Raw genomic sequence first — 10,759 nt, forward strand, 5'->3', positions numbered from 1 at the left:
GAGAGAGAGAGAGAGAGAGAGAGAGAGAGAGAGTTGGGGGGAGGGAGGAAAAGCAGGGGGAGTGAGGGGCTACAGATTGTCTAATGCGCAAAGATGAGAGAAATGATATTAGAGCCGTGTCCGTTCAGAGGGCGACCTTCGTTGTGTAACAAAGAAAGAGCTAGAAAAAATAGAAAGAAAGAAAGAAAAATCGAAGCTTTATTTAAAAGGACACACACAGAAAAGCTCTACTCGATCCTCGCTCTCGTACAAAGCAGATTATTTCCTCCAAAGCCACACGATTGTTTTCAAAAATTACTTAAAAATACCCTTATTTTAAAGAGTAACTGAGCATTTTTTTACTGGCGCCTTTCTTCATGTGCTGAAGATCAAATTAAACATATCTGTATTTAAATAGGCTGTTGTGTCGAAAAATCTTTAAAAGTTAAGAGAAACAAACAAACAAACAAAAAAAATTAACATAAAATTAAGTAAAAAAAAATTTAATTAAAAAAATACACTAAAAATGTATCTATATTTCTAATGTAAATTATGTATCTACGCTACATTAGACCAACTTATAATGGTCACATCGATATTTATCATTATTATTATTATCATTATTATTATTATTATTATTATTATTGTTATTAGTAGTAGTTAAAGTAGTAGTAATATTAATGATTTGACAGTAACAGTAAATGTAGCAGAAAGCAGCTCGTTGGTTGTTGATCGTTTGATGGTATCAGCATCTGTTCAAATTATTCAAAAATTGCTACAATAAATATACACTGCCAGAATATAAACTGAGTGGAGTCAGGGACGTGGGATTCGTTTCTTATAAACGTTTGAACGAATGATAAAATAAAAATATTTTTCTTTATATTATTATTTGTATTGCAATATTTTACTGAGAACTAGAGTAGATTTTTTCTCTCTTATCTTATCTCTTAACAAAATTAAATAAATATCCACAAAATTCAGAGAAACGACATGCGGAAGACCACCTGGGGAATGTTGTTTACTTGTTAAAATGTCGACAAGACGTTGTCTCCACCTACAAATGAAGTAAACAAGAAAAAGAGTAGAAAAGACGCCCACTTCCCCTTGTTACGGAAATAACAGCTTTAGTAGTTGTCTGGTCTGAAAGTGTAACACCGCAGATATTCACCGTTAACGTGGTGTGTTACTTTTTGATTGTGTTTTGTTCTTCTGAAACTACTGGAATAACCTTGAGTACATGTGACTCGCCAGTGTTTACGGCTAAAATATAAATACGCTCTGAAATCCTTCCGAACCCGCTGTGGTGTGTTGGGGCCTTTTTTCCTCTGCTTTATAATAAAGGAGAATTCATTTGACGTGAGCGTGGTGTGGAATGAAATTTGACGGAGGGAAATGGATAATCCAGTAAATAAATAATTGCGTTAGAGGAATAAATATTCGAACAAATGGTGGTAGGTCAGATGATAGAATCCTGAGTGAATTGGTACTATGAAAAACTAAGTGTGTAAGTGGTGAATAATTGTATTAGAAAACAGGTCCCCGCTGGAGTTCACGCAGAGTTCATCGAATTCATTTCCATTCCATCGCAGCTTGTGCCGTTGCCTGGCAGAGATATGCGGTGCATTATCATTTTGTGGAGTTCACACACGGTCTCAGCAGAATTTCGGTGACGTTTTCTTATCTCTTTTGAACGATCTTTATTTTGCGCTACGATATTGTCACATTTTCACTGACCTTGTTTACACACAGACAGCGGAACTGAAATGAATACGGAGTTTACTACATCTCCTCTTTTTATTTTAATTTTTTATTATTTTTGAGTTTTACAAACATGTTTTGGCAAATATCCAAAATGTACCGAACGTACAGTTTCCGGTCTTGTGCCTTATGATTAGACCAGCAACGGTCTGACAAAAGCTTACTTCGTTGAAACCAAAAGCTACATTTGAGAATTACGCTTTAGCGTTTTACCACGTAATAAACAAATCCTGCCAAGTGTCGCGTGTGTTTTGTTTGACGCTGGTCTAGTTTTATGAAGGCGAGAAGAAAATAAGGAAATAGGAGAGAAAATGTGCTCCGTGGTTGAACTGATTTGTGGGTTTCAAAAGGCTTTTAGAATGACCCCCCTCCCTAAAGCCCAAGCCATTTTTCTTCAAAGTAATGACCTGGGCACAATTCAATATGAGCGCGCAAACTGTGCATGCATTACTATAGAAGTTGCGAGTGGGAGAGACCCGCGGAAGGGGTGAAGCGCAGGTCAGCGCGTCTAACAAATATTAAAATGTACCGGGGCTCGTGACACGCCTCACTGTTTAACAAAGACTGCCAAAGTGCGAGATTAATTCGAAAACTTGAGAGTCCACAACAAAATGCCTGAAAGCGTCCAATGGTGTTGTAGTGTTTCCCAACGGCGCGAGGCTAACGTGCATTTTTATTTTTAGCCGGTTTAGAGACCGCAGGGCTGCGTTCTGAGGGGGAAAGCCCCTCTCTCTCCTGCCGCCAACAACAAGCTTAAAGAACCGCTGGGGGACGGACGCGCTTATCCTTTTTTTGGGGGCTTACCAGATTATCATTCTTTTATTTTTATTCTCTCTGACTTTATTTTAGAGCTCCCCGCGGCTCGCGCGAACAAAATCTCGTGTTGTTTTTTGAAGATGGTCCCCGATCGCTGTTTCATTGTCGCGGAGAAGCTCGAGGAAGTGAGAGGGAGCTGCACGTGCAAAGGTATCACGGCGAGGTCACGGGCTAAACCTGTGGCGTTAGAGAAAGGAGGAAAGAGAAGGGGGGGTTGCGGGCGGAGGGGCTCGCGCTACGGTCGCAGCAGAAATAAAACAGCCTCGGAGCGGTTGGCGGCGGTTTCCGGTCCCGTTCGTGTCCGATGGTCGACCGAGAGGACTCCGCGGAAATAAAAAATCACCGAGGTTCAGCGCGCGGAGACGAAAAGTAAGTAAAAAGAAATTGGCCATTCATTTACATATCGCCGCCGCGCGCTCTTGTGCAGGTGCTTTGCCTGGGCGGACCACGTGCCTTTTTGCGCACTGTGCTGTGTGTGTGTGAGTGTGTGTGTGAGTGCCCCCTCCTTTCATAACGGAGTTATGAGTTTGATTTCGAGCCCCACTGAGTCGCACTGTTGCGCGCGTGTGCAGTTTTTTTTCATTGTTTTGGGTTTTTTTTTATGGTGGATATGTACCTTGGCTACAGTCCGCGCGACTGGGCTCTGAATGCCTGTGGGTGTACACATTAACCCCATAATGAGGCAGATGGCTCGAGGTCCCTATGCCTTTCACAGGGGGGTGAAGGCGAGGTCGGGGACTTCAGAAGGTGAAAGGGTTAAAGTGGACAGCGAGGATGAACTTTCTCCTTTTTTTAAAACTCAGTTTGTTACAGTTTGGTGAAAAACACACTGTAGCTGTGAAGGGTTTAGCTGTGAATAATAAAACCTCACGAGAAAGTTTGTATCCAGCCTCCCGTTCTCGAAATCACTGCTAAGAACCCGTCACCACTGCACAACACCAGCGGACACTAGAGAAAACTCAGGTGAGCAACAAAGACCTGGAGAGAGAAAGAGAGAGAGAGAGGGAAAAGAAAAAAAAAAGAAAATAGGCCCTCCTTAAGAAAGGCAAATCGGTGATTACCTGACGCTAGGGGTGCTGCAGATTTCTCCTCAACCTTCCACTGCATTCGCTTTGAGTTTTTTTAAAAAATGAACTGATCTTAGAATTATCCGATTTGGTCGATGTTTTTTTTTATTCACACGACGCTGCGCTGGATTTATTCCAAAGTTCGTTTTTTAATGAACGATATTGTCTTAATTTTTTATTGGTTCCCTTTTCTCCAAAAGCGTAAAACCGTCAACAATGAAGGCTCCAAAACTCAGAACAAAGGCTCGTGTGCAATCTATTGTCCTCACAAAGGTGTCATCACAGACAGAACAATAAAATCAAATATAAAATGAAACGAATAAATGAAGAAACTACGTCTTTCACGAACGAAAATTTGGCTACTTTGCGTAGAAATTATATTTAACGGAAAATATAAACAACACCCCCAAATATACACACACTCACATCTCAGTTAAATATTATATTATTACATTATTATTTATTCCATATATAATTCTTAATAATATCTATCTTAGGAATATTTTGGGAATTATTGTTCTCTATTAAATTATTAAAATATAGACACATTTCTCCCCTTTGAATCGCGCTGAGAAGCACCTGGCTGTTGCTCAGAGGCGACGTAAGCGATAGTTTCATGCAGTGAAATATTGGTATGAAATATACTGGCAGATATTATGACAACAATCTGTGATAAGAATCTCTCGGGGTCTGATAACGCATCCACTCGGTTCCGCTTACACCGTTTATTTTCTGATTTAAATCTGACATATTTTTGTTTTATCTTATGAAATATTTGTGATCACAGAAATACTGCACACCTTTTCATTTTCTCTGCGATTTTTTCTGATACCTTCTGCGTTTACTTCATTAACTTCAGCTACAATTCTCACCAGAGTTTTAGCATTAATTTATTTTCGTGTTTGAATTTTCCCCGGACCCTGCCCTTCTTTTGTTAAACCGCGATCTCGGAGAAGGCTCTTACCTCGGGCGTCTCAACAGAGGCTGAATTTTGCTTTGTCTTCTTGGAATAAGATTAAGAAAACTACCAGAGTAAAGCTCCACGCAGTGAGTGGCGAGTGTTTATTTCCAGGCCGTTTTGGAAATGGAATGAAAGGGATTAGGGTTTTGGTGCTTGACTTGTTAAGGCAAACTTGTTGGAGAAGTCATAAAATGTTGCGTGTTTCTCAGATTGGATGTGGCGATTTTCTCGCGCTGGTTTTATTGCTGTAAGCCCCTCGCCGGCTGTTTGCAGTCTGTAAACACAACTGACCTGCAATAAAACCCACATGTTTTATTCTCACTTGCTGCTTTCTTGACCTCTCCACAAATCTCACACTCGCCCCGCTCGGCTCCACGGTACGGAGTAGGTTTTAAAAAATAGAGTAGGATTCTTTCTTGCGTGTGTTTTTAGCTTGGAATTGAACAGAAAACAAAAATGGCGTCATAGACGAGCGACGTTATAATTGATTTATTTCTTTGTTTAATTTGTTGATACACATTCTGGGAGACTTTGCCCTTTGTGACTGTACTCAGTGGAAAACGTGAGACATTTTTGAAGAATCTTTGCCCCTTTAGCAGCATGTTTGCGAAGGGAAGGAGCGATCCATTAAGGTCGTAGACAGATTGCTCGTACACTTGGAGGCAGACCGCTCCAGGTGCAGCACCTTGACATGGAGGAGGTGCTGTCAAGGTGAGCAAGTCCATCAATAGCTGTCCAGAGGAAACCTGTCATCTATATATACCCTGTAGATCCGGATTTGTGTGAACACACTTACAGTCACAAATTCGTATCTAGGGGAGTATGTAGTTGATATATAGCCCACCCTCCAACATCAACGGAAGATGAAGACGCTGTGTCTATTTATAGCCTCCTCGTATAAACCACGCATAGTAGGAACCAGTTGTTATGCGGCAGTTTTATTAATTTTAATATTTAACTTCATCCACTACCCAGTGATGTCACCGGTATTTTGGCTGCCATGTGACCACCTCTTTGGAAGCCCAGTCTGTTAAACTCCAGCGAATGCTACACCAGAGCACTTGCAGCAATGGGAAAAACAAAGCCAAAGCTAATGGTAATGTGCACCGCAATTATTATGCGTGCTGTGTAAATGGGAGCGCGAGGATAAACGCGCTGTTTGGAGGAGAGTGACTGCGCCGCGCGCTTAAATGCAGAAGGTCTCGGTTTTGATTTAGGAGGCATTGGAACCTGAATTAGTTGATGAATTTTCTATCGATCCTAAACAAGCCCAGATTCATCTCTGACACGCAGATCACGCCACCTCCATTCTTTCCCCGTTATTAGCGAGTGCATAAGAGCTTGGCCGGAGCGAGCCCCCTGCATCACTTTCCCCGGTCTCGCTTTTCAGGAGGGACCGGGCCAAAAGTATTTTCAAGTTCAAAACATTTGAACTATGCTTTGGAGGGGAGTGTGAACGTTCTCGTTGCAACTGTGGAGCTGAAGGAGGGCGCGAGGGCGGAGGGAAAAGGAGGGGTGGGGGGATTGTGGCTCAGCCTCGGAGGTCCTTTCGTGTTCACAAAAGTCCGGAGAGCTTTTTTTTCTGATCGCTTTGTTATTGTTGTTGTGCTTCTGTCACGAGCGTACGAAGCCCACGCCAAGAAACATACACACAGCAGAAAATGAAGCGGGCGGCTGTTGGGAAGTACGCGCTGATGCTGAACCCAGTCTAAACTGCCCATTCGCATTTCCTTATCCGGGAATGGCGAGGATCCACGCCATTGGCTGCCGCCGTCACATGGACTCTTAACTTTGTTCACTTGACAGAAAAGTAGGAGGGTTCTACGAAACAGGAAAACGAGTAAAGGGATAGATATAAATTTTAGTATATTTTGTGTTGCAATTCAAAAGAAATTAATGGCCATGAGTTCCTATTTGATCAACTCCAACTATGTGGACCCCAAGTTTCCACCCTGCGAGGAATACTCCCAGAGCGACTACCTTCCCAGCCACTCTCCGGATTACTACAGCGCCCAGAGGCAAGAGCCAGCCTTCCAGCATGAGTCGCTCTACCACCACCAGCGATCAGACCCGCCCTACGCGCCGTGCCGGGGTCCGGCTCAGCCCGCCGCGGTCATGTCTCCTCGGGGTCGCGTCCTGAGCCCCGCCGCGCTCTCGACCCCGCTCCCAGAGCCCAGCCATCACTGCTCGGACTCGGTCACTCCGAGCCCGCCGCCCGCCTGCGGCCAGACGCCTATGAGCCAGAGCACTCCTGCAGCCGCGTCGCGGAAAGACCCCGTGGTTTACCCCTGGATGAAAAAAGTCCACGTAAACATCGGTAAGTGCGGCTCAACTTCCATCCTCTTCGCGCCCCGGCTCTGAATGTCGGCCGCTAGGAATCTATCGCTCCCCTCAGCGAAGTAGCCCTTGCTGGAGATTTACGATCGGCTGTTTGCAGGGCAATATAATTACACCCTCCATAAATTTTTATTGCACTTCTTCTCCAAGCACCTTTTTTTGAAGTCTGCGCGACCTCCTCGCTCTCATTTCTTCCCCGGGAAGGTTTTATGAGCACTCTACTAACCCATAAGTTACGTTTTATGTTTTGGTAATTTGATTTTAAGTGGTTGCTTGTATAAACATATACTTTCCTCTGTCACTTCGCCATTGGTCGCTGGGAAAAAAAGTTTTATGACGGATGAAATATTGGCATTTATGAAGATAATAATAAAACACTAATGGGAGCGCAAACAGAAGTCTGTTAAGGGCCTGGTGTAGTTTTCGGCGATGATTAGCGAGTTTTAACGCTATCGCGAGAAGTCTTAAGATGGAGGCAAATGAGGCTTTGGTAAAGTCCCTGTTAAACACGTTCCTTTAAGGACCCACGGCTCTAAATCGGCCCTCTGCTGCAGCTGTGCTTCCCCTGGCATTTCCACACGTTAAAGTGTGTCATGTTTTAAAGGATAGTGGCTGCAGCTTTGTGTTGTGACACCGTGGCGCCACTCTTCGTCTAATAACCCACTGCACCGGATTCCTGGCCTCGTTTTCATTTATTTATTTAATTATTATATTTATATATATTTATTACAGTTAGAGGAACACGCAGTCCGCTTCCACGCAGGGCTCACGCGTGTGATGTCGGTTCCTCAGACTCAGTCGTGAACGTGTGGGTGCTTGTGCATGCTTATGTCTTGGGTGAGTTTGTTGTGTGACTTGTTTGGTAACGTGTGGCTCTCTTTGTGGCTCTCTTTCCCCACAGTGAGCCCGAACTATTCGGGGGGCGAGCCCAAGCGCTCGCGCACAGCTTACACGCGCCAGCAAGTTCTGGAGCTGGAGAAAGAGTTTCACTACAACCGCTATCTGACTCGCAGGCGCAGAGTGGAGATCGCCCACACCCTCTGCCTCTCCGAGCGACAGATAAAGATCTGGTTCCAGAACCGGCGCATGAAGTGGAAGAAAGACCACAAGCTTCCCAACACCAAGATTCGCTCCTCCAGCCACTCAGCCAGCTCCAACTCCACTCCAGTTCAAAGCCGAGCTGGCGGACCTCCGCCGAGCCTATAGCTGCACTCCTTTGCACTCCTCAGAAGAACATTCTCTTCCTTGAGAAATAAAGGAAAAGAGAGAGAGAGAGAGAGAGAGAAACCTCAGCGAGGCGTGGAGGATTGTAGCCACATTGTCTCATCCCGTCTCCCTCTCAACGCTCCTCAACCACAGGGATAATAACACGAGGTGGGCTGAAGCGGAGGCGCGAAAAGCAGCGCTAGGAAAATGGCTTTTAAACACACAAATGGGGCGAAAACTCGAACTCCAAACACTTCCACAGATGGGCTCCCTCCCGGGTCCGGTGCCCAGTCTTACCCCGCGCCCCTCTCCTCCTTCCCCCGCCCCGCTCTCGCTCCTGCTCCCTCTGCCCCCCTCCACTGCAGCAGAAGGCGGCAGATAGTTTTCAGATTTGGTGAAGATGGATCCGTGTTTCATCTTTAATCATGCCAAGCTCGAGCCCATTTGTCATGTTTACTCTGTGGTACAAAGGACGAACCGTGGGCCTGCCCATTACCTCGACGTCTAGCGTTGTGCTTAATAAATGAGTCGCCTTGTTTTGTCAAGAGCCATTTTCTAACTGCATTTCTTTCCCTCTGCTGGCTCCTAGCCTAGAAAACTATAGCTGGACGTTGTTCTCGTAATATGAAGTTGCTTCTTTTGTTTGTTTGTTTGTTTTACTCCTCCTCTAACGTTAACCTCACATGTAATCTTTTGATTTGCCAACGGGACTGATACAGCTCGAGCTGTGGTTTTCACACGAGGGGACTCGGCACGTTCTGGGCCCAATTTCCCAAACGCTTCGTGGCATTAGGATGATGTTAACTGGAAAATACAGAGAGAGAGAATTCACGATGATGCCACCTCCACCGTTTAACCCTGATCTTAATTCTACGAAGTCTTTGGGAAAACCCAGCCCTGAAGTCTTATTGTTATTATATTTTAGCGTATTTCAGATTGAGAATATGAACCTCAGACCTTCTGTAGCACCGTGTCTGATCAAGGCGTTGTTCACTTTCAATGCAAGGGAATAACAGTTGAATGAAGCTGGGCAGAAACACAACCAAATCCGGTACAATGCAAAGCGTTGGAAAGAGAGCACTGCTAAATACTCTTTGAATTACCTCAGTTGCAGTAATTGTTGATATTTTTTTTCTTTGTTTGTTTGTTTTTATTTAGATTTATGAAGTGACCGGATGTTTCGAATTCATTTGAATGAAATGCAAATATCTGCAAAAAATATCTGCATTACTTTGTACGTGGAAATGTAATTTAATTCTTTGTGTGCCAGGGTTGTATAGAGAACAGTGCGTATATTGCATGGATGATGAATACACTTTATTTTTCGTTTCCCTTGTTTTGTTCGTCTCCGAATATTGTTTGTATTTCACCTCAAATAAACACGTGCACATGGCCTCTTCCCTCACTTCTTCATTTCGTTCTTTGTTCCATGTGAGAAACCATATTGGTTTAGTATCTTATCTTTTACAAACCAATTCATTTTACATTCCAAAGACCAATCCTTGCAGTGATATTGTATTTTCCCTTCGTTCATATTTGTATGTCGCCCCCTCTCTGCTTCCGCCTTCCACTGTCTTCCTTTGTTATTTGTAAATAGCTATAGAAATTTAATAAATCGTTCAAAACCGAGCTCTGTCTTTCTTCTTGTGTCCCGTGCTGCTGTGGATTCCAAAAGCCAGGCTACGCTCTTGAACGCTGCACAAATTGTATTTCGCGATTTGTAATATGAAGTGATGTATGCGAAAGCAAACACCGTGCTGATTGGGTTGTGGTGGGTGTTGGAGCGGGTTTTGGTTCGGATTTTGAGTGTGGACCTGTCTGGAATATCCGCGCATATCTGCCGTGGTGATTTATATCGCCAGGCTGCGAGTAATCCTGCTACATTACGCCTTGTAATCTTGCTCTAAATCACAAACCCCTTGGTTTCACTCTCTTCTCTCCTTAATTTAACGCTGCACACACCGCTGCCCGTGCAGCCCGAGAAAGCCCCTCCAAATGTGCGTCCCCCTTTTTCGAAAATAAGCCGAATAAAAAAGGGGGGTTCTCGGCTCGTGGCTCTTTAATGCTTTAATGAGTGTAATTTTTGCACAACAGCTCGGAGTGTATTTGCCAGCGCGAGCTGTGTGTTTTTTATATTACAAAGGAGCGGGCCGGTGCCATAGCTCAAACGCTGACAACCAAATAGATAATCAAGAAGACAAATGGCTTCTTTTGGATGGCGCAGCCCTTGTATTAATTTTCATTTTCTTTTCTTGGAGCAGGTATCGAAAATATAGAGCCGGAGAAAATAACATTCCGTTTGCCGGCGTTGAACTTTAAACAAAAGTATGGCCTTAAATTGGTCTGCTAGCATTCCGTGGCACCGAGAACATTTTTCTATTACTTGCTCGTTGATATCAGCGGCTTTTTTCGCCGCGTCTCCAGCCCCGGCCATTTGTCTGTTTTTCTCCCCTTTATTTATGAAATGTTCTCTTGAAATTACAAACGTCACAGACTTCAAGCGGGAAAAAAATGCCAATGGAAACACGTCATAAACAAGCGTTTAATACACTTAAAAAATACGGCGCTTTTATATTCGCTAAATATCAAACTATAAATCCAATGTTGCCACTTCTGCGGGGGTCACGTGTTG

At 43.9% G+C, this 10,759-nt stretch overlaps 1 protein-coding gene across 1 annotated transcript; it reads left to right on the top strand.

Moving 5' to 3' along the window:
* The first annotated feature begins 6,477 nt into the window (after nucleotides 1-6,477).
* Nucleotides 6,478-8,295, top strand: LOC136686033 (homeobox protein Hox-B4a-like). The gene is made up of 2 exons (XM_066659510.1): nucleotides 6,478-6,901; nucleotides 7,823-8,295. The coding sequence occupies exons 1-2, from the start codon at nucleotides 6,481-6,483 to the stop codon at nucleotides 8,125-8,127; spliced, it is 726 nt and encodes a 241-aa protein (XP_066515607.1). The 5' UTR covers nucleotides 6,478-6,480; the 3' UTR covers nucleotides 8,128-8,295.
* The last annotated feature ends 2,464 nt before the right edge of the window (nucleotides 8,296-10,759 follow it).

Source organism: Hoplias malabaricus, unplaced genomic scaffold, assembly GCF_029633855.1.
Source record: "Hoplias malabaricus isolate fHopMal1 unplaced genomic scaffold, fHopMal1.hap1 H_2, whole genome shotgun sequence".
Lineage (NCBI taxonomy): Eukaryota > Metazoa > Chordata > Actinopteri > Characiformes > Erythrinidae > Hoplias > Hoplias malabaricus.